The sequence below is a fragment of the Culex quinquefasciatus genome, chromosome 1, assembly GCF_015732765.1.
Source record: "Culex quinquefasciatus strain JHB chromosome 1, VPISU_Cqui_1.0_pri_paternal, whole genome shotgun sequence".
NCBI classification, from domain to species: domain Eukaryota; kingdom Metazoa; phylum Arthropoda; class Insecta; order Diptera; family Culicidae; genus Culex; species Culex quinquefasciatus.
Window position 1 is genome coordinate 1,836,750 of NC_051861.1, and position 25,261 is coordinate 1,862,010.

Consider the following 25,261-nt stretch of genomic DNA (forward strand, 5'->3'; position numbering starts at 1 on the left):
GAGCGAAGCAACAGTTCCACGAATGAGCTGCAGAAAATAAACAGACTGCTGAAGCTAAGTTGAGGCTGAAGCTCGTTGTAGGGCTTTTCAATGTTCGCGCTCCCCGCGGAATTGGAAGCCAAGAAGATGAATAAGGCAGCGTTTTTTTTTTGTTTTCTTCCTTCTTTGCAACTGGAAGCTGATGCTGCTGCTGCTGCCGTGATTCAAACGGGTTGAGGATAAAGAGAATGAGGAGTGGAGAGATATTTCTTATTGGCTTGGTTAGGGATTGCTGGCGCTGGCGGGTTGATATTTACTACATTAATATTAAAATTCTTGTTCAAGGGCTTACGGTGTTATTGTTCTGGGGACTTCAGGAAGCAACGAACCTTAAAATTGGTTTTGCCTTCCTCACTGAGGTAAGGCTATAATCCTGCTCTAAAAATGAACTTTGTATAAAAACGTCGTAGACCCACCTTCATGTATACATATCGACTCAGAATCGAAAACTGAACAAATGTCTGTGTGTATGTGTGTGTGTATGTGTGTGTGTATGTATGTATGTGACCATCAAACTAGCTCATGTTTCTCGGCACTGGCTGAACCGATTTGACCCGAACCTGTTGCATTCGACTTGGTTTAGGGTCCCATAGATCGAGTTTTATACAGATTGAAGTTTCGATAAGTAGTTCAAAAGTTATGTATAAAAATGTGTTTTCACATATATCCGGATCTCACTTAAATGTATGTAAACTATGTCCGGATCCACCATCCGACCCATCGTTGGTTAGGTTATCAAAAGACCTTTCCAACGAGTCCAAAACATTGAAGATCTGGCAACCCTGTCTCGAGATATGGCCACTTAAGTGATATTGATGTACTTTTTGGAAGCCGGATCTCACTTAAATGTATATAAACTATGTCCGGATCCACCATCCGACCCATCGTTGGTTAGGTTATCAAAAGACCTTACCAACGAGTACAAAACATTGAAGATCTGGCAACCCTGTCTCGAGATATGGCCATTTAAGTGATATTGATGTACTTTTTGGAAGCCGGATCTCACTTAAATGTATATAAACTATGTCCGGATCCACCATCCGACCCATCGTTGGTTAGGTTATCAAAAGACCTTACCAACGAGTCCAAAACATTGAAGATCTGGCAACCCTGTCTCGAGATATGGCCACTTAAGTGATATTGATGTACTTTTTGGAAGCCGGATCTCACTTAAATGTATATAAACTATGTCCGGATCCACCATCCGACCCATCGTTGGTTAGTTTATCAAAAGACCTTTCCAACGAGTCCAAAACATTGAAGATTTGGCAACCCTGTCTCGAGATATGGCCTCTTAAGTGATATTTACTTTTTTTTATTCCTGATCTAAAAAATAGATGAAATTTGGGTACAACCCCATCATATCAGCCATTGTTGGTAATGAGTGAGGAAGGCTCCAACCACATAGGTGGATTAAGTTAGTTTTGAGTTTAAGTTTTTAATTAACTAAATTATTTTAAAAAAAACACAAAATTTCTATCTGTACGTGTGAGTTACACAATCCAATACTCAGTGACTGGCAATGAAATTTGTATCTAACTCGTATTATGCTGATACAGCTTATTTCAGTCCCGGGTACTAGGTGATGATAGACCAGCTTCCAATGACCCATTTCAGAATGGCAGAGAACCTAGTGGCCAATTCCGAGACCGTTGGACATTGTCTGACACCACCTAAACATAGAAAACGAAGTTGACTTTATAGCTGTCGGCCACCATTGCTAGTACCAACCACTAGTGTCTTCCTTTTTATCTACAAGGACTTCGCCGCCCTGGGCTCCTAAGTGTATGAAAGTATGGCACGGAGCGACGGCGCCGAATACCTATATTTATACAAAGAATTTTAGAGCGCCCGCCACGGGATTCGAACCGGCGACTTCTGGATTGTGAGTCCAGTGTCGGTCCGATTGATCCACACGGGCGGGACAACCTAAACATAGAAGTCCACCTGATTCAAGTCGTTTTTGACATTCTATGTACAATTTCAAATTTCAATGAGGCATACCTGGATTTGATCCCCGAACTTTCTGCTCTGCTTGTGAGATAGAAGCAGGGTTTCCAGGTTGCCAAATAAATTTGGGAATCTCAGATATTTCAAGTATACGACAGAAACCTGGTTACCTGGTCGAAATTGAATAAATGACAGATGAAAATCTTACATTTTTTAATAAATTAGGGGAGAGAGGAAATTAATTTGTTCAAAAGTTCGTTAAATTGAGATGTTTTAATTGATTCTTAAGCCTCAAAAAGATTGAATTTGTATTTAATTTTCGATTTTCGATTATAATCGCTCCATAAAAAAATTTGATCACAGGAGGCTTAGTAAGCAAACAAGTTAAAAACGTCAAGAAAACAAAGACATGACGAAGTTTGTCAGGGTAAGCTTGTTAGATATATATTTGAAAAAAGTCTGCACTCTGAAAATTTGGGGAAGTGTTTTTGAAGACGTAATAAAAAAAAGAGAAGTAATAAAACTTTTTAATTAAAACTTTCTTTTTTTATTTTTGTCACGCTTAGCCCCACTGTGAGCCGGTTTAATATATTTTCTATCAGAGACCTGAATTACCTTTCTGATTTTTTTTTTTACTTTTTGTTTTGAAATATCAAAAATCATGCTTCGAGTTTTAGATATTTTTTTGTTAATTTGCCATTCTAATTTTTTTTTCAAAACATCTCAAAAAACCAGGGGGCAAAAACAAATTATTGCTTGAAGTTAATATTTTCATTGAAAAAACTTTATCAATCAATCGTTAACTATAAATTGTATAGCTTTAAATCGTAAATTTGATTAAATAACAAAAATGCTCTTTTGAGATTTTGATAAATTATGAATTTTTAGACCGTAGATCGGAAAAAGACGTACATCTCAAGGATTGTTTCAAAAATTATAAGACGTGAAATTTGATATTTCTGTTTGCCCTCCGTTCAACCTTGACCATAGCCAAGAACCAAACACTTTATATAAAATTTTATTATCCTTTTGAACACTTTTTTACTGTTTAGATTACTAAAAATGCCAATGTCAGTTTATCATTATAGCAAGGTTTTTTTTTTATTTTAGAAATTGCTTCAAAAGAATTTTCTTCCGAATATCCATTCCCAGACAAACTTTCCCACCTAATTTCATACCTTTTCTAATTTCAACAGTAACTTATCCTAATCTAATTTTCGTACCCCTTTCCATAAACCACATCTCACCCGCGTTGCCAATCGCATAACTTCACACCAAAGACGAATAAAACGACGACGACAACAACAACGCCGGTGTGATGATGACGATCGTCGTTTTGATGGTGGATATTAACGTTGCCATTTCCCAGGCCTGACTAAGTGACTCGTTTTCGCGAAAATGTCGGCGAGGCAGAAAATTCCGCTCGAGCTGAGAACGCGATGTTTTTTTTTCCTGAATCAAACGCTTGCATGAGCCGAGAGCTCGCAAAGCGGAAAACAGATTGATATGGATTTTCCCATTTTCCCGCCGCATCGCACCCCCCTGAAAAAAGGGGAAGGTGGATTCTCTCCAGTCAGTGCGGGGTAGCAGCGTCGGGCGCCTCAGTAAGCAAATAAATTTCCCTTTTTTACCTTCGGGGTGGGACCTTCTTTTATTACAATCTTGGCCGTGTTTCATCTTGTCGTGTGTAACGCCCCGACTGAGGCCAGAGCAGAGCGAGTTGAGATTATTCACACTCTATATTGGCCTAGCGGTTGGCAGGTCGTCGGAGGAAATAGCTACTGGTGGGTGCCAGTGGTGGTCAACCTTCTTACTTGTGCACTGAATCATCACTGCGGTCGCTTTGAATTTCCAAGATCCAAACTTATTAGAAGACAACATCTGCACCCGGTTGACAACCACTGAACCTTCCAGCCCCGAGTTGTTTGTGCCTAAGGTGCTGCGGTGTGACTTAACCACCTCTGAGTCCACCCAGCCCGGCAGCGGCAAAGTAAAGCAAAGAGCTTAGGAAACGTCGGCGGATTTGCAAAGAGTCACGATGAAAACGCGTCGAGGTAATTGCGTTTGTTTGAATAATGATAATTTAGGTGTTTGACGAGACAACCTGATTTCTTTCGCCGTCGTCCCCCTTTTCGCACATTTGAGTGTGTGTTTCGGTTCCGGCCTCTCACGGTGGTGGCCTCAGCCTGAAGTGTGGGGGTGGCATTGGCTTTAGAACCAGCAGCTCGTAGTAGCTAATGGAATCTATTACAACTAATTTGTTTTCCCTTTCGGATGTCACTCAAAGTGGCAATCGATACGAGCCGCGCGCCATATTCGAGAGCTTTTTATTAGTCGTATTAACACAACTCGCTTGGTTTGGAGGAGTTTCGACATTGAGAGCAGATGATGCTGGACGGAGCCAAGGCACTTTGGCAAAAGATTTCACTTTTAGTAGCATTCAACCGGAATGATAAAATTCGTGCTGGCGATGTAATTCGCGCGAAAGCATAACACGCCATATAATCGCAGTATCGTGATTTATGGATGTTCACCTTTCGAACACACACCAAATCGAGGAGGTGGTTTATGATTCAGCAATGCTCTTTTAAGCTGCGTTTTATCCGTTTATCGTGACACGATCGATGGCTTGGAGTTTTCGCCGGTCATAGAGGGTGCACAAAAGGGGCGAAAGTGTAGTTTCATTGATCAAGAATGTTATCTTTTCCCGGATAGGAGTTCTTTTCAATGAAAGCACTGGAACGAATAAGGTATTGTTCCGTAAATCGGTGTGTGAGTGTGATATATTCCAGCTGTATATAAAACACAAAATTTGTTTTTTATTCCAGACTGGTAGAAATATTATTGATTAGGTAGAAATATTATTAATATTTTTATTGATTGTTATTGCCTCTCGGCTCTGTTCAATGGCATAAAAATAAACAAAACTCAAATTTCATTACAAATTTTCATAGTTTTTAAGCTAAAAGTAGAACGAAAAGTTGTAACAGTTGTTCTAGTGTCAAAAGTTTTCAAAATATCATTGCAAAAGAAAAAATCTTAAGTTGTACGACTTTTTCCAAAATTTATAAAAACCCAAAAAAACATATTTGATCAAAAATAAACGTTAAATAATAGGACAATTCTGCTAGAACTCTTGAAATGGATTTTATTGTATTTTTTTTATTTGACTAAAAAGCAATTTTGAAGTTTTGGTTCGCGTGGTTTGTGGATGGTCCCGCAGCAGAACACACAATTTGTCTACCATTTGTACGATAAGATTCGAGTTATGATTTTAATTGAAATTATTATTTTTTGGGGTGAAAAATAAATCTTACTCCTAATCACTAGCGTGCCCAGCTCTTTGAGGAAGGTGGGGCAATAATATGGACGTTTTGAAAAATACGTCATGTGTGGACACCCCCTGACCAAATTTAGCACAAATTGCTGAGGATGGTGGGGCAGTTGCCCCATGTTGCCCCACCCTGTGCACGCTAGTGCTCCTAATTTGAGTTCTTTTAGAGTCGAAACGTACTCTAACCTTTTCAGGCCTGATGGGTTTCGGTTGTATAAAATCACACAGTGCTCAAAACAAACAACATTGTTCAGCAAAGTTGTAATTTATGAGTTTCTCTACCTAGGAAAAAATGTTTGAGTGGGTTAATGGCCTTTTTGACGATCTAGAACATCCTGAAAACCTGAAATTTGGAATCTTCCGAAATTTTTGAATAAAAATGAAGCTAACAACGATTTTTCCAGGCAAATGAAGTTTAGTTATAACCAGTCACAACCTCGCGACCATTTGGCACCACTTCCATCCCTTTGGATCTCCTATGGGATGATCTAGGTCTTCCAAAGTGTCCTGGAATACAGATCTTGGAGTCTACCGCCGTAATAACACGATTCTTCCAAGTTTCCGATTATGGTTCATATTCAGTGATGTCCCTGGGACCCTTTGGCAATACTCTGAGCTATTTGGATCCCATTGAGATGTTCTGGGTTCTCCAAAGTGTCCTGGAATACAGATCTTGGAGTCTACCGCCGTAATAACACGATTCTATCAAGTTTACGATTATGGTTCATATTCAGTGATGTCGATGGGACCCTCACTGAATATGAACCCTTTGACATTATATATGAATATGAACCCTTTGAAATATGACACTTTGGAGGACCCAGAACATCCCAAAAGTGATCCACATAGCTCAGAGTGTTGCCAAAGGGTCCCAGGGATATCACTGAATATGAACCATAATCGGAAACTTGGTAGAATCTTGTTGTTACGGCGGTAGACTCAAAGATCTGTATTACAGGACACTTTGGAGGACCCAGAACGTCCAATAATGAAATGTAACTTTGTTTGCCTGTTTCTGTTTAGTCATGTAAAAATTTAACTACTGATACCAAAATTTTAGAATAACACAGCTCAGAAAAATTCAGGCCTGAAAGGGTTAACCCTTTTGACAAAGGGCACCGTTAATAAGATATCGATGCCGGTGTGCTCTTTTGTACTAAGCTTGCTGGGATTCCTATCTAGATAGTACAGAGAGAGCACACGGGCATCGATATAGTATGATTATAACTAAAAATAAACTAAGTATTTCGATTTAAAAAAAAGTTTCCAGGAGAGTCCATTTCTAAAAATATTTTTCAGCAATTTCAGATTATTTTTAAATCTCTCGCTCAAAATTTCCTCCGTGCCTCGCTCATCTTTGCCGGCCATCATCGTCTTCTTCCAGAGCCCTCACCAAACCCCAAAGTGAAGAAGACGATGATGGCCGGCAAAGATGATGCTTCACACTACCGAATTTGGTGGAGTGTGCGAGGCACGGAGGAAATTTTGAGCGTGAAGTATGGACTGATGATACAACAGCAACAACAACAACTACCCGAGTGGCAATTGTTTCTTCTCCTCTCCGCGCTTAACGGACTTTGCCCGGTTTTATGGGCCACATCGACCATCGACCACAGACCGATGACCAAAGGTGCTCAGCCGGTTTACTATCGCTTTGCACTAGCATAAACACTTCCATATACGATTTGGAATCGTTTTTTTTTTTTTTTTTTTGCGGGGATGAACCGTTTCACGACTCCTTTCCTGAGCTGGAATAAACTGTTTTAATTGCCAGGCGCGCAACATTGTGTTTGGTTAATTGCAATGTTGCAAAATTTATTTGTTGTTTTTTTTTACTTGGTATCATTCTCGCTTAGCTGACTGAGCTTGCAACACTGTCACTATTTTATTTTCATTCGACAATTAGTCAGCGATTCCAGTCGACCTAAGGCTACAATGGGAAAGAATGTGGTCCCCATTGTTGCGAAACGGTATCGTGTTAAACCACGGCGTAAATTGTTTTGGGCTTTTAATTAACACCCAACTAAAAAGGTTGGAGAGCTAAAGATTGGGGCTTTTTTTTGGTTCGCCACAAATTGCCTGCACTCTGTGGTCAGCGTGGCCTTTTTTATGCTTCCCTCGTCGTCGTCGTTTTAGACGTTATTTATGGGCGTTTTATCGATAGTCACTTCATTTACGGAGTGCGGAGGAGTTACGTGAGAGAGTCGTGGCCGTGGTCATCTTCAGTCATTACATGGACGCGGACACGCGGCGGTTCAGCGAAGGCCAGCGAGTTCAAATTAAGCGCAAGAAATGGCTATCAGATCGCGATAAGAAGTGAATCTCAATTTCAGCGTGATGAAACTTAATGAATGAATAAATAAAACAGAAGAAGCGGCGAATCGAGTCATCGCTCAACGCTAATCAGCTCGTCAATATACTAAGGCAAAACAGAGCATCAGGTGAATGACTGAAGCGATTTGCGACGATTAGGCGCTCATCGAATTAACGGCGACGAGGACGATTCTCTCGTGCCACTTCAATTTGGAAGTTATTGATGAGTGATTCAATAATTAACGGGGTAACGACAATTTGATTGAATTCGGGGAGACGACGATGTTGACGTAATGCGTGTGCTGACGTGAGGATCTAACTGTAAGGTATGGGACAGTTGAATTGGGTTGTACATTTTTAATTTTGCTTTGGTTATATTGTCCTAGGCCTGGATAATTGTACTGGGTAATACGTTAAAGTTTATTAAATTTGCTAAAATTCAATAAAATATTCTGATAGACAATTAATTTCAAAGAATTGTGAAAAGGAATGTCTCGAAAAAAGCTAATAAATTCTCATTTAAACACATTTAAGTGGTACAGTCCAGACTCGATTATCCGAAGTTCGATTATCCAAAAGATTGTATGGGACTTCGGATTATTTTTTTTCCTATATTTATATTTTGTACTTTAAACGCCAAATTCGAGATTGCGACCTCTTCTAGTCAACTTTAAATACAGTCCAAACTCGATGATCCGAAGTTTCGATTATCCGATGTTCGATTATCCGAAGGTTTGTATGGGACTGCGGATAAGGCTGGTACAAATTTTATTTAAAGTTTTTGTCACCCCCCCTTCAAAGTTGACCCAAAAAATCAGAGGGCAAAAAAAAATATTTTTTCAAAAAACTTCAAAATTTCGATGGAAATTTAAGTACAATATGCTGAAATTGATTTAAAATGCATTCTCCTGCGTTCAAAATCATTTTTAGCATGTTTGGGTTGATTTAAATATCTCTTGAATTTTTGAAAATTTTCGATGATTAGTATCGCAATAAGTCTTTTTTGCTATTTTTTTTTTGTTTTCGTCAAATCTTGCTTTTTGAAAACTAAAGATTGCATAACAAATGAACTAGTGTAAAATGCATTTAAAACACTTTTTGCATTCAAATGTTGAGACTATGGCTTGTTATTTAAATTTTTATATTTTTTTTTTTTGCTCCCCCTTGAACCCGGCCAGAGCTAAAAGACAAAAACATTGAAAAAAAATTGCATCGGCTCAATCAAATGACGATAAAAATTTTTGTTTTTTTCATTTTCTTGTTTTTACTTAAAATTTGCGTCCTGCGACCCCATATTAGCCAAATTAGAGTAGTGGATTGCTGAAGTCTCACTTCCAAGTCTAAACCTGTGGTTTTTTTTTCAATTTCGTCACTTAAATCGAGCAGTTTCGTTTTTAGATTTACCAGCTTAATATTTTTTTACTGGAATACTATACAAATTATCTTCTGCTGGAATTCAGCCAAACAACTCACAGTCCTTGAAAATTACCTATCAAATTAAAAATTGAGTTTATAACCCTCCAATGCCACATTTTTTTTCGAAGGTGTTTTTCCCGGGTGGTCATTTTGAGCAACTTTTGTTCTACGAATATTTGACTTAACTTGTTTAATGTTTTTCTTGTGCATATTTTTCTATTTTGATTTGCATTTTTCTTGTTTAGTTTATGTTTATTTGTGATATGATGATGATATGGCTTATTCACTTCCACCTTTTGCCTTTTTAGTTTTTTTTTTTATGTTTTTACAGTAAATTTTTCAATTTTATGCACATTTTCCCCAGTATTTTCCTCCCTGAATCGATGACCACACCCAAACGGCGGTCGCATGATTGTGATGCATTGCGATATAGGGGTATGACATTTTTGCCCGTTACCGACAATTATCGACATTACCGACGGCTTTTTGGTTTAATTTCACAAAAACGAGCAACGAACAGAACGAGGATTGAACCACCAACTTCTTGGTTATTGATCCGGCACGCTACCACTGCGCCATGGACGCTTGATGAAATATGAGTGAAAGAGCACCAACATATTCTTCTCTTTGGAGTGTTGCTCGGAGACGGGCCAGCATTATATGTGTTGGTGAGAACTGCAGATCGCTGAAGTGTTTACACGCGGGCAAAAATGATCTACGGGCTTGCTGCAAAAAATGTTAAAAAAGTGACATTTTCTGCAGCAAATCCACTGTTGCAGATTTTGAGATATATTTTTCCTTTGGGTGCATGATTGTTCTCCATCATCATGAGATATTTCACTGAATTTGTTTGAATTTAGTACAAATCTAATGAAAATTATGAGATCAGTAACTGAATGTTTATAATTATCAGTGTTGTCAATGAGTGATAGAAAACACCATTCCATCATTTGATGATTCCTTCACCAAAATATCAACAGTTCTGAGTGTGAGTTCTCTTCGTTTTTCTCATGATAGCCAGCACGAGCATTCTCTTTCTATCACTTATTATCTCTTCCTCGTTTTCAAACACTCACCGATGATTCTTTTGTTTTCTCAGAAACCCGCAATGAAAGAACGTGAGATTAGTAAAGTTACTTCTAGAAATCTGTAAGAAAACTGATATACTCGATGTTAATTCAATACAATTACTAAAAAATATCTAATTGAGACGCGAAAAACACTTTTTCCGATCTTGTTTACAAAATTCTTCCCTCCGTGCCCTTTCGTACACGATGTTTATCCCACTTGTGGAAAATTGGATTCGAGTGAGTGTGATTCAGGAAACCAATCATCACAAAACCGCAAACATAAGCTTACTCACTACCGTGGCAGAATCAGCTCTCTAAGGTACTACCTACTTACTGTGGGCCAAACTCCGCGGCTGGAAATAAAAATTCCACTGATTTTTTCTTCCCTCTACTCCTTCTGTTGGCTCGTTGTGAAAGAAGACTCGAGCTTTTGGGGTAAGAATAAATAGCAGCGGAGTGAGGTGAGTGAGGTGGTTTCCCCATAAAATTCACTTCCAAATTTGGAACGTGTGGACGTGTGGTCGTGGCTGCAGAGCAAAAAAAAAGCTTTCCTCTATTTGCTCATCGTGCCTGTTGCACTGACTAAGAGTGTTGGCTTTTGGCTCAGTTGGTTAGGTTCAGTGGTCGTTCTGCCCGAAAACGGACGGGGATACCGTTCTTCAAGCACGCGCGTTTGTTGTTGCTTGAAGTCTCTTTTTTCTCCTTCTTCAACGTTCGTCGTCCATTCTCGTTATTTTATATTGCTCGAACCTTTATCCAACCATCATCGGGTCGGTTTGGTTCCGGTTCGGGCCCGGGTCCAGAGGTCCGCAGTGACTCAGCCACGAGAATGGCTTTTCGAGAGTGGAAAGAGCACACAGGTTCATTAGCATTCAATTATTTCGGGTCTGAAGGAAGTGCTCTCAAAAGCACACACACATACAGACACTGAATGCTGCTATTCTGGGTCTCACAAACACCCACTTAAGTTTGTGTATTTCATTTGTTTATATGCATTTCTTCACGTTTTGTTGTTAGTTCGATCAGAGAGATCGCAGGTTCGCTGTTGATCTTGGCGTTGTTGTTTACCTTTTCGTCTCGTGTAACAAGAGGAATCGAATTATTGGCCAATTTTGTCAAAGAGAGCGAAAACTTCTTTTTTTTAATTTGAATAAACTGAAATCATCTGCCCTTACTTAAGAAAGCGAGCGAGCCACATGTGCGAATAACTTCACGAGACGAGATATTTATCGGAAAACTTTGCGGCACCAAAGCTTTTGTGGTTGGAACTTTTTTCCTTCCTTTGAAGCGGTCGAGACAAAGTCGAAACGTGAGGAAATCCAGTAGCGATGTTAGGAATAAAAAAAAGCAGCCAAGAAAGGAAGAAAAAACTTAAGTCTTATCCAATGTGAGCGAACTTTTTTATGGGTGATGGGGCGGTAAATCAAGAAAGTTAAAATTTAATTGTTGTGAAATGTGAGATTAGCATAACAAGATTGCTGGAAAACTTAAGCTACTTTATGAGAACGATTCTGGGATAGAAGAAAAATCATCCAGTTTGGGAATTTCAAAATATTTCCTCATTTCGCATAATAAAATCCAAAAATCGAAACTAAGCGGGTTAGAAATTATCCAACCTGAAATCAAACGTCATAACATTTATCCAAGATATAGATGAATTCGTCGGATTCCATTCCAACTAAATTGATGATTCCAGGAAGAATTTATTCAATCGCTCCTAAAAACAACTCGTTACAGCGAAACGACGAATTCAAAACGGGTGTTGGTTACATTTTCTGAGAAGGACAATTTGATTGAAAGAGTACGTTTCAAAGTTCCATAATGTGTAATTTTGTTTGAATCGACGCTTTCATTTCAAATGTTTTCGAAAAGAACTCAGCATGGAACTGCGAGTCGATCAACCTTGAAACAAAAAAAAAATAGCATTTAAAACTGCTGCGCACCACGGGAGTAAGCCACCGATTACCATCGCAATCTCCCCTTAACCGAGCCAATTGTTCTCATTTCAAACCCTCCCCCATCGAGAGCAACAAAAAAAAAAAAGCTTTTAAAATGCGTTCCTTCAAATCGCTAAAAATTGCACACTGTGCTCTCGACAGCAGCAGCATAGTATGTAGCGAACTTTCAATTTAGCTCGCGTTTCACAATGCTGTCCAAACCAACCCCAAAAACCAAAGAGAGCAAAAAAAAAAGAGCCTTTAGATCTGCACGCCACCACTGTCAGTCAGTAAGGCTGCTCTGACATGGTAATCCACCACGCTACCCCTATTAATCCACCTCCACCAGCTCAGCCAATTTTTATGACTCACGCAAAATTTCACCCCCCTGCCCTCCCAGCGGTGGTGGGACGTGGGTGGTGAAAAAAACTCACCACCCTTCAACAATGTCACACACAATGGAAAATTCGGGTAATAACTTTTCGCAACGGCTTATCCCTTAACAAACAATGCTTTTATGGGATTTTGAACTTTTCTTCTCTTTTTTTTCATAAACTGTCCCCGTCAAAAAGCTACCTCCTCCTACACGGTGGGGAGGGAAGGTGGAAAAATTCAAACGCGTCGCTGATGAAAAATTTATGTGGGGACACGATGCCGGGGCGCCCGAATAGGTTCTCATGAAATTTTAACGTTGCCACGGTTAAAATTCAATGCAATCGATGCTGGAATGGAATGTCGTCGACGTAGTCGTCGTTTTTACCCGGGACTGACTTAGCTGAGCTGAGGCGGGTTTTTCTACTTTTTCGTGCGAAGATGCACACTGCCGGGTAAAAGTTTGTTTTTCTTTTTTTTTGTTTTGCTTGTAATTGGCCCTTTGGAGTGAATGGAAATGGGGCAAATTATAAAGTTTTGAGCGCGAAATTGTCGGTCTTCGGGGAGTGTCTTTGACTTAAATTACACTTTTTGAATAATTTAAGTTGAATATTTTAATTTTTAATTAAAGGGATGCATTTCACCTGGGTACCAGTTACAATCGGTTTTCGGATCGATATGATGTTTTTGATAAAGTTATAGGTATTTATTAAGAAAATAAAGAGTTGGTACTGTTCATATTTAATTTCCTTTCAATCACCATATTATTCCCAAAACGAAATTGGATTTATGAGAAATTCTATCAGCATTCAGGCTTTTTTGTGGTCTGAAATTAAAAAAAAATCCACCTGGTTTATGGATGGCATTCTAGTAAAGTTGTTTTAAAATCATTAGTTTTTTTCAACAAATCTAAGTTTCGATCAAAGAATTTATTTTGCGAGAAAAAAAAAACTATTCGAGGTACTGTTTCACATTTTTTTTTTAAATATTTCAAAAATGCTGCAATGTTGTTAAAATATATTATTAACACACGAAAATACATTTACAATACAAGTAAGATTTTTGTATAATTCAGCAATTTTTTTTTCTTTTTATCTGTGCCCATATTTGTTCAAGTTTGAAAACATTTTTTCGATTTCAATGTCAGAAAAAGAAACTTACAAGGAATTTTATAATTGTGCTGTTAAAAGTATCATCAAAGTTTTAAATTTAAGACTAATAATTTAAAAGGGCCTGAAAAGTGAAATAAATCCTAATAAAAATTTAGTTTTTGAATTTAAAAATCAGAGCGATACAGACGAAAGCAAGCAATCTGTCAAGTTCAGAATTTGATCTTAGTGAACAGTGAGTTTGGTAGGAACAAAAGACCAAATAATTCCTTTTTTGTTAATTTTGCAAGATGGCTTCTTGAGACATTAAAACAATTATGTAGAATTTCGCAAATCGATTTTTCAATGTAATTTTTTTTTTGTTTGAAACTTTGTCTGTCGATTCCTTATATCCAAATAAGTCATTTTGCATAATTAATTTCTTCATACAAGTCTCCATACAACCTGGGGGCTGTCCGTTAGGGTGCCCAGAATATGGGACTTTTTCTCAAAACCTCGCTCCACAAGCTGATTATTGTTCCTTGAGCTATTTTAGGACTCTGGGCCAAATATGAGCAAAATCGATCAACATTTACCCATTGATACTCGGAGGTGAAGTTTGTATGGGAAAAATCGAAAAAATGTATGGAAAACTCAATTTTCTTACGGTTTGGTCTGCACGGTGCGCTACTTCCATCCAAATATTCTCTAAAGTGAGATTATCAATGGAAATTTAATGCTCTACAACTTTGTAGAACATACCAGAGCTGTAAAACTCGATACTAAAAGTTATTGGCGATTTAAAAAACTTATTTTTGTATTTATGAAAAACTTTTTTTTCATCAAATTTAGGCTCGGGTATCAATGGGTTAGTCTCAATCAATTTCGCTCAAAATTTGCACAGATGCTTAAAATAGCCCAAAAACCCGTTTTCCGCTTGTGGAGCAGGGGGTCATTTTTTCTGGGCACCCTACTGTCCATATAAAAGTGCTCTGAAAACATTCGAAAATCTGTATCTGGAGAAGGGATTTTTTGATCGATTTGAAGACATCGGCAAAGTTGTAGGTTTTTATTAAGACTATCCAGAGAACAGATGCACTTAAAAAAAATATCGATTTTTTCAATATTTGTTTAACACATGAACAAATTTTACCCCCTTCGATTTTTTTTTTCATTTTTGGTATGTTTTAGAAGACAAAAAGTGCTATCTTTTGTCCTCTTTTGTAAGACAGACGTTTTAATATGGACAAATTGGGATTTTTAAATGTATCAAAAATGCACACACAAAAAATTTTAAAAATAATTTTCAGATTTAAAATTGAATTCTTAATCGAAAAACACCCAGTAAAATTTTGATAAAGTGCACCGCTTTCGAGTTATAGCTATTTTTAGGTTATATTATTCAACAAAATTTCCTTTTTAAATTTAAAAAAAAGTTTGTAAGCTTAAAGCTCAAAAATTGGCACATATCAGCAAATCACAGAAGGAAAAAAATCAAAGAGGGTAAAGTTTGCAAAATATATATTTTTTGTGATAAAAGTTATCCAAAAACGGGTATATTTTTTAAGGATGCATCTATACATTCTAAATAGCCTTAATAATAAAATACTACTATGCCGAAGATACCAAATCGGTCAGAAAATCCCTTCTTAAAACACAGATTTTCGAATGTTTTCATAGCACTTTTCTATCGACAACCCCCAAATTTGTATGGAGACTTTTATGAAGAGACTAATGATGAAGGATTCGATGGACAAACTATCATACAAATAAAAAAATACAAAAATTAAAATCCGGGGGTTTTGCGAAATTCTAGAAAACAGCTTATTATGAAAGCTAGAATGTGTTTTGAAAATACAAGAATCAAATAATCTTGCTTTTGTAAAAAAGACATGATTTTTGCCTCTACTTTTGTTGCTGTTCTCAGCTTGTTTAGATTCATTTCTAGATGGAACAATCGGACTGATATTTGAAATGTTTTTAAATTTTTATAGATAAGAGCTGGTAATGCAAAATCTGACTCTTTTCTATTTTCACAAGAAAAATAAAAAGATTATATTAGAAGTGTTTTAACCGGTAATGTTTCTTTCGAGATCGAGAACAAGATGTACGAAAACACAATGCGAAAAATCTTCCCAAATCTATCGAGGATCAGAAGCATAAATTGAACTCCCCTGGCACCACCTTCATTTCCGGGTAGGGTGGGCTTGAGACTCCTCACTCACTTACGGGAGTATGAACATTTTCCCGGAATTCGGAGCAAAATTATTGATGAAAATTTAATTACTCTACGCTCTTCTCACTCCACGCCCGGGGAAAAGCTCGCACACCGGAAGGTCCTCCCGCCCGCCTCCCCCTTCGACTGGTGTCTGCTGATTTAGGAGAGGATGACGAGGTTTTCTCCGAAGCCGGTCACGTTTTTAATTAATAATGAGACTAAGATTTGAACGGGCGCGCACACACACACCTACACACACAAAGCACAGCCTTGCTGCGTCTGCTTCCGGTGGCTTCCGCAGGGGCTCGTGAAGATCCTCTCACTTAAGGTTGAGGAAGTCGACGCGGCGGTGGTAATCTTTCCTCTAAATAGGGGTTGGCATTTTGCTTAAATTTTCAAATAGAAGAGTGGAAGCTTAGTGGACTTTAGGAAGATTGTGTTACCGTGCAAGGGGGTAAGTTTGAATTTATTTGGTGTCCATTCGATCTAGCCTAACTTTGGGCGTTTGCGTCATAGTAAAGTATTACAAATGGTATACATTTAGGCGTTTGAAGTCACAACGCCCTACAATAACCCGAGACAACTCGAAAGTGCAACGATATAATTGCGAAATAACGCTTATTTGCCCTCTGTGACTTTCTTTTTGTGCTCAAACAGTTGCCCCCAGCCACATTGTAGAGTGTGACATTTGCCTTAATCGAACTTGCCAGCCATGCCGTGAGTGAGTTGAGTGCATGTGAGACCAATTTACGTGACTTGGAGCACTTCACTTCCCGGTTCGTACGTGATTTGGTCTGGCGTCGAGGTGAGCCGATGGTGGCCATTTGCTCGATTTAAAAATCGTGGACGCAATTTTTAAGCTCCCCCCCTTCCGAATGCAAAAGCAATTTGCTTTTAAAAACATGAGTGGAGTACGATATCACAGAAAAAAACGGCGGGTCGCACTTGCAAAAACACCGTCTGTTACTAATTTACATTTTAATCACGAGATGTGTGCGCGGCTGGCGTGTGATTCACGAATAAATAGCACTGCAAATTGGTGTTTGTGCTGGGACAACAATCAACAGGCGCGTTTCAAGGTGGAGGGAGATAAGAATCTCGTGGCCGTTTGTTTATGATAATATGCGCCGTGGACGAGGTTGAGTTTCATTAAAACGTTTAGGCTAATCACAAGGAAGTTTTTGAATGTTTAAAGCCAGTCAAAAATAGAACAGAATATTTCAAACGTCGATTACCTGAAATTTCTTAAGTTTTCTTTTAAAAATAATTTGATTTTTTTTCATAACCAAACCTTAAAATGTTTTAAAATTTAAATGATACTATTGAAATCTTCTGATTGGGTTGTCAGACTTATTTTTAATCTCAATTTACAGATTTTGAAACATTCGTAGGATTTTCTTTTTCAATCTTTGTCATACTGGTCATGTATGTAACATAACCACCTGCTATTTTTTGTAACATGAACACTTTATTGAATGAATTGTTCACACAATTTCTACTATTTTGCTGAAAGTTTAAGTTTTTTTAACAATTTAAAAAAAAATTATTTAAAAAATAGATATGACGTTTTGAAGTTATCGCTAAAGTTCATAAATCTTTTCCAAACAAAACTTCATAAGAAAAATTCAAATTTTGCTAGTATTGAGTGAAAATCACGTTAAAAAATAATTTCATTGGAGAACCATTTGAACTTCGCTTTGCTTCGTCTCAAATGCGGTGATTTTAGCGGATTGCAGTCTGGATTTAGCCATGTAATACGATGATTTTCAATTGATAATTGGTAATAAATCCTACTCTACCGGAGCTGATCCTCAACACCATGAGAGCCATGCATTGCCGGCGACTTCCATCTTCACCGCGCACCAAGGTCAAAGAAAGGGCATCAGTAGACAGATAGTGTTGTTTTTATTATTTTTAAGGGGATAAGGTTAAATCTCCATTCTATCCCAAATAAGTTTCGCTTGGAATTGATCATTTTTTTGGGAAGGTATAAAGCTAGACTACGATCTAGGCAAGTCATTGGACAACCACTTGAACTGTTGAAAAAAAATCAAATAAATTGCTGATTTTATGCCTTTATTCAAATTTAGGTGGATTAATCTCAAAAACTAAATTTCTTTAAATTTGGTAAAATTATATTTTGTTCTTTATTTCGATGATTTCAAATAAAAAAAATAAAAACGCTGCTGAACATTGTGAAAGTTCTAATTTTTGTTTTATTGAATGTAAATATAAGTCAAATTTCAATAAGTGTTTTAATCTTTTTGCCTTTCTTACAAAAGAAAGGTTTAAGGTTTGCTTTTGGAAAAACGCTTTTTTCAGAAATCTAAAAAAATTCGTGCACGGCGAGAATTTGTCCCAGGAAAAAATCCTATTACTAAATTGAAGGTTTAGATGCGCTCTTTCGAATGAATTTTCGCGCGAAACCCGGAACTCAAAGTCTGATTTTTGGGAGCTCTTTTTCTGAAATACATGGCCGATGTCTGTATCCGCTCTTAAAAATTTGTGTCTTCCATCACTGGAAAACCGCCGTGCACGAGCCGTGGGGTCGGAGACGAACATTTTATTTTTCGATTCACAATTTTCGACCAGTAAATGTGGCCAAAGCCATTTTTAGAGGTATTTTTTGGACTATTTTACAGATAACACTATCAAATTTAAAGAATTCAGTTTCAAACAAAAAGCCATTCGAAAACATGCGCCATAAACTGTTTGGGCCCAAAATTTGAAGCTTTTCCAAAATGTATTTCCAGAGATATAGCGATTTTAGTGTTTTTCGTCTTATTTTTACCTTATTTTTTCCTATTAAATTTTTGGATTTATACAAATAATTTACTGAACATCAAATTCGAAGTCCCGGCTCGTTCTCGCTCGACAAGTCGTCAAGTCGAAGCTTCAACGCCAGCGCTTTTACGCTTGCGCGTTTTACGCTGCGCGGGAAAGTGTTCTTTCTGGCTTCTCATAATTGATCGACAAAGTGCAATAGCGATACATATTTTTTTAAGTTAATCATAGACTAACATTATAGACTGAGTACCCTTTATTTTTTTTTCTAATAATGTCAATCCAATATGTTTTTCTTAATTAAATTTAAATGTCTTGCGACAAATAATGTACTTCTGAAATTTAAAAAAAAATGGCATTTGAGGTTTAGCCTTAAAAGATTCGAAGCTTTAGGTAAAATTCTCACTGGATGGTATCATTATGTTTTTGAAAAAATAATTACACCAATATATTTCTCGGAGTTTCATCATTTTGTAAGAAAGGCTCTATTTCACCTCTGGTGATATTAAATCGGGTTTTTTGTTTACATTTGAATCTATCCCTCAATCTGTTTGAGATTTGTACCCCTAGCTGTGCACTCAAACCTGGCGCCAATATTTACAGATTTATGACCAACATTCCCTTCTCTGACATCAACCAATAGATTTCCCGCCGTTTTCAATGTGAGCGCAAAAAAAATGCAATCTCCCAGAGCCAGAAGCGACCACTCCGAGAGTGTGATCAGTCCATGGTGCAGAAAATGGTCGTCCTGAACACAACAACAAGCACCAACCACCCATCATCTATCATTCATGTTCGGTGAAGGACGATTTTTTTTTGCGCTACGACATCCGGTCTGGATGGTCCTTTATGGTCAATTGCAGTGATTTCCACGATTCAACAAATGGTCAATGAGTCGTGTGCGCGCCATTCTGTTTGGAATAAAAACAAACGGCCAGGGAAGTCAGCAATAACACTAAATCTCGCCAGCAACAACTGTTCCGCATTGACTCTTTTGGTTTCTATTCGTGAAGGAAACAAAAAAAAATCCGGAGCAAAAGCCGGAACAAATAAACAAACAACTCAATTGTTTTCCACCAACAATCAACCCTTTTTTGTCTTGCCTATTTTAGAGCCTCTCTCAGCTCACGGTAGAGATAGATGGAGGGTGCTAAAAGCATGCGACGCAAAATTAGTCGGCTTTTCACTTGCTCACAAATCTACGAACGTTGACGTCGTTGATTCCAAGCCCATTCCGTCGTCGTCGTCAAAACCGTCCTCTTTCGCCTATATGTGTGTGTGATCCTCACGAGATTCCAGAAGGAGAATGCATCATGCCACATGAATAGTCATTGAGTAGGAAAGCACTTTCATAACCCGACGCATTTCACCGTTAGGCTTATGTCGTTGTCCTAGTCCTCTAGTCCCGCAGAATAGTGGAGATAGCGAAAAGGGTATCAAGTAGACTTGTCCAAGGGACACAAACTGTGGTGTAGTCGCACTCGTAGTCGTAACGTTTAGTCGTAGTGATGTTGTGTACTACACATATTAGTTTAATCGCTCGTTCGGTCTTGGGGCGCCATCATCAGCGCCGGCACACGCGGGTCACACAGACCGACACAGACACATGAAAGTGGCCAATGGGGTGGAAAATCGTACTTTGGCTGATATCGCGCTGTCTCGGCACGGAAAGGGTGGAATGTAGATTTTTTTATTGTCTTACAAATAATCTCACAAATCTTATTTAATATCACAAATCTGCACGACGATTAAAAGTATGCCGAAAAATTCTCCTAACATCACATTCTTTGCAGGGTTGTTAGCAATTATTCATTAATATTCATTAATTATTATCAAAATACTACATTTTTTTCGGCGATAATCGACAAAAACTCATTCATATTATCTTCATGAAATTAATTTATTCAAATAAAAATTCCTGACTTTGAATGCTTTCAATAAAACCATATATTCTTATACTGTAAAATAATTTTAACCCTCTACAACCCAACCCCGCCTCTAGACGGGCTTTGATTTAAAAAATCGCCGAAAATCCATTTTTCAACCAATTTTTGATCTTCAAAAAGCATTGGAAAGAAGAACTTTTAAAATTTTGGAAAATTTTAGGGTTGGAAGTTTGACTTGTTTTATGTAACTGTGCCAATGTCTTTAAAAATGTATTTTTTTTGGGGTCAACTTTGGCTGTGTTTTTACGAACATTTCCTATATTTTAAGTAAAAAGAAGTATGCAGTAATTTTTCTAGTGCCCCAGACTATGCCTCTTCGCATTTATTTACAATTTAAATGATAATGGTTCCATTTTATAGCAGAAAATGTGAAAAACATGCAAAAAATTGAAAAAGTTACTGTAAAAACGTGAAAAAATTAGATAGGCGAAATGTAATTATATAAGGTGGTAGAGTAGGTCAAATACTACCAAAAACAAACATAAACTAAACAAGATAAATGCGAATTAAAATTCTAAAAATGAAACAAGAAAATCATAAAACAAGAGAAGAAAAGTTTTCCGTAGAACAAAAGTTGCTCAAAATGACCTCCTGAACACGGGAAAAATAAAAATTTTCGAAAAAAAAATTTGGGCGGTAGAGGGTTAGCACATTACTGTTTTTCAAATTATCAAATTTTCATGAGATTAGATTTCCACTACATTCAATTTACATTACAAGTGCAAAATACCCATATTTTCACATAAAATACAATACTTTGATAAAAAAAAATCAAGTATTTTATTCTAAATAATACAGTAAAAATACAAGCTTGTACCTTTGTAACCCATTTATCTTCAAAAAAAAAAAAGGTCTTAATTACCATTCATGATATTTTTTTGCTTTTGTTTTTTCCCCTTAATTTTTTCATCTCCAATATTTTTTTTTTCTCTAAAACAGTGATAAGAAATCAGATATCAAAACTTGTTTATAGAGCAATTCTCTAAAATTTCCCAATTTTTTACGAGATTTTTACAAAATGGTCATACAAAATGGGCATGTGAATATTTTGAAATGTGTGTCTCGAGAAAGGGTTTTCTGAACGATTTTATGTGTTCGACAACGTTGTAGTTTATGATTAGAAATTTCAGGAAAAAAAAGGTACACTGAAAAAAAAATCGATTTTCTATTTGACGATTGAGAATCCGAATTTAAGTGATAAAGTTGAATTCTCAAAATACGTATTCATCAAATAACGATATATTTTAGGGAACTGAAAGGCATCTTTTGCACTAGAGTTTTTGATGGTACAAAATATGGCAGTAGAGAAAGTAATTTATGAAACAAATTTGGTTTTCGGAAGAAAAAATCCAAAATGTTGTCAAACTAAAAAAAATAAAATTACTTTAAACATTTTTGATAAAGTGCACAGTTTTTATGTTATAGGCATTTGCAGATTAAATTCTTCAAAAAAGTTATTGTTTTTTGCAATTTACAAAATATGTTATATGGAAAATTACTCCTACAACAAATATTATCGCAAAAAAACTAACAAACTCGCACTTTTTCGTGTTTTGACAGTTTACCAAACTCACAAACTTGTTTGCAACAAACTCACAACCAACTCAAAATGTATGCAGGCTGACGATTCTACAAACAAACAAAGCAGGCAAGCTGCCAAACTGTCAAAAAGTGCTAGTTTGTTTGTTTGTCATAGTCTAATGCCTGCTTTAGAATCAAGAGTAACTTTTTAAAAACAGTTATTTTGGACATTTTCAAATGTTGTGATAGATGTTTAAGTTTGAAATTGTTTTTATAGAAAATAGCAGAAAACATCGGTAATTTCATTTTTCTACGTTGAAAATCGATCCAACAGTTTTCGAGATATCCCGAGTTGAAAAATGTGGGCTTATCAGATGACACTGACAAAAATTCGTTTTCTACAAAACTTATATTTAGGAGGCTCTCAGCAACCAGAAAAAAGTAACAAACAAATAAAACTGTAGGCAATTATTTTTTGTAAGTTTCAAAAAATCGCAAAAACTAAGGCAGTTGCAAATATTTTTCAAAAATTGAACAAAATTCTCATGAACAACCTATGTGTGAATAAACACCAAAACTGATTTCAATTTCATTCACATCCTTTGTTCCAAGCCACTTCCATCGTTTCCGTGCCCAAGTCAGCTCCAAAAAGTTATCCACCACCGTCAATTTCCAGCTCTCACAGACAGTAGTCAGTTTGCCCACAAGTTATCTCTCGCACTTCACTAGGTTTGATTGACACGTAACGGTGTGTACTATACTCTACAGCTGTAGACGATCTAGAAATACCTCCATATTCCACACACGCCTCACTCTATTCTTCTTGCTGCTACTCCTTCACCTAGTTCTCCCAACAGTCTGCCAGTCAAAGAAATGTAGTGTAAAGTGAATGTTGAGTTGCCAGTAATAGACTCACCGCGAAGTAAACAGTAGGTCACACGAACTTCTCTCAATCTCTCTTTCCTCATAGGCGCGCGTTGTTCCACTTTACTTCCACTTTTACTTCAAGTCTTCAAGTGACGAGCCCTTTTGCTCGCTAGCTGTTCTCCTTCTCACTTCTTCTACTCCTCCAATGTACAAATGCTTCTTCCATCTGCGATTTTCTCAATAGTTTGTCTGTGAATAAAAAGTGTGTTAGAATACTAAACCACCCTGTTGTGTATATCTAGATTAAAATCGGCAATTTTGCACCAACAGACACACTTACAATCTTACCTTACCTTAACCAACTATGCTGATTTCCTCTGAGACTAATACACATTTCAGCTCATTTCCGATTAATCAGTGATGAAAAACCAACCAAAAAAAATCTCATTTCTTTTCTCTTTTCTTTCTCCTGCTCTCTGCCTGTCGAAACAATCACCAAATCACTCGAAAATACTTGCACCAACTAAATAAAAATCAACCAAACCTTAAAACTACCCACCTCACCCCGATTGGCCCCTGCCTAAAAAAAAAAAACAACGAAATTAGGCTGTTGCGGGCCGAGCTGTTCAACCTGCGGAAGGCCAAGGGCAACGTGAAGGCCCTGGTCGCCGGTGGCGGTAGCCTCGATCGGCCCACCTACATCGAATCGACCCGGTCCTGTTCCCGGTGCGGCACCGAACTGGGCCGGATCATCAACCGCGGGGCGCCGTGCCGGTCCTGCCGGTTGCGCGTTTGCAAGGGCTGTCGCGAGTTCTCGACCCGCACCACGGACTGGGTTTGCGTGGTGTGCCACAAGCAAATGTGAGTCCGGCTTCCGGGTTTTGACCACCCCATCCCCTCAAGTGGGTGACGTGATGGTCGAAAGAAACATGTGTTGCTGATGGGCCAAGAAGGAGAACGCCTTTTCTTCCTGATACATATAAAATAGCAGCATAATACTACCCCTTTGTTGTTGTCGATGTTGTTGTTGGTGTTTTTTGTAGTTGTTGTTGACGTTGATGTCGTGTGTTCGCTACATCTTCCCCCCTCTCCTGCACTTACCCTCCCCTAAATGACCCGTAAACACTGGTTAGCAAAATATGGTATGTACTGTACTTGAGAAAAATGGTGTCAATATCCCGATCAGACTGAACAAATACAGAAAATATTAGCATTCATTAAAAAAATAAATAACATAACAAGCATTTATAATACCAAAAAAAAATATGAATCAGTGCAAAAAGAGAAGCTATTTTTAATCTTATCTCAAAATGTTATCAAGGCAATTTCTAATTTGTTGAACATTTTGACAATTGATTGATTGGAATCGATAAAATTTGCTGGAATATCGGCTAAAACACAAGAAAGAGGGTTTACCGTTCTCTAGGTCGAATTCTAGAAAATTGTTTTTTTTTCAAATTTTCATGGGTTCATAATCAAAATTATCAAAAAATGAAAATTGAAAATTAACAAAAAAATTATTTAAAAAAAAGGAAAATAAAGTGTAGCCAGATTATTAAACTGTGTGACTCCATGGAAAGCTCTTTAAAAAAAATTTACGAACAATGTAAACATAAGTCCGGATCTAACATTCGTGAATTTTTGTGTGAATTTTACTGAAGTCTTCATAACTCTTGGCAGTGTTGCCAGAACAAAACATTTTTTGACTGATCAGAATTGAAAAAAAAAACTGAATTTGTCATCAATGTGGTTTAAAGTAAATAGAAAAGTACCATCAACTTGGGTTAATCGGAACAACAGTTTGAATAAGGACAGCAGTTTTAAAAGCACTTAAAACCTCAAAACTTGGAAAACGTTGTACTATTTTAATTGATTTGTAGTTACAAGATTAGTTTTCTGACAGAATTTGTGGTTTCGGCAAAGTTTTAGAAATTGCTGGGAAGAATTCTGGAAAAAAAGAAACACAAAAGAAAACTGCTTCACTTTTTCACACAGAAATGGAACTGCCCTTCATAATCATTGCCGAAACAGTAAACATACACTCAAAATCAGAAGTATCCCTCAAAAGGGTACTTTCAATCCTCAAAAAGGATACTTTCTATCCTTTTCATTAGTTCACCCGGCGTCACCCTTTTAAAAGGGTATGTCAAAATCAGTACATTTTCGAAACCCTTTTAAAGGGTGACGACGGGTGAACTTGAAAAAAGGATACTTTTTACTTTGAGTGTATGTTTTTAATAGAGCGTCTATTTCCCGTCCCGGGAATAAATTCCCGGAAAAAAATATTTCCTGTTTTCCGGGAAATTTGTGAATTTCCCGGGAATTCCTGAAATTCAAGTGGAATACATTTTCTTAACTTTTTGGAACGAATATTTTAAATGAAAAAATGAATTTAAATGAAAAAAC

At 37.3% G+C, this 25,261-nt stretch overlaps 1 protein-coding gene across 7 annotated transcripts in view; it reads left to right on the forward strand.

Moving 5' to 3' along the window:
* LOC6032095 overlaps nt 1–25,261 on the forward strand; it is a 148,510-nt gene that overhangs the window by 32,541 nt on the left and 90,708 nt on the right. For 5 of the 7 annotated variants that reach the window (XM_038250268.1, XM_038250289.1, XM_038250279.1 and 2 more), the window contains one exon: nt 23,462–23,716. The exons of the other annotated variants lie outside the window; for them this stretch is intronic. In XM_038250268.1, the coding sequence (XP_038106196.1) occupies nt 23,462–23,716 (255 nt within the window). The remainder of the gene's footprint in view (nt 1–23,461; nt 23,717–25,261) is intronic. 7 annotated transcript variants of the gene reach the window in all.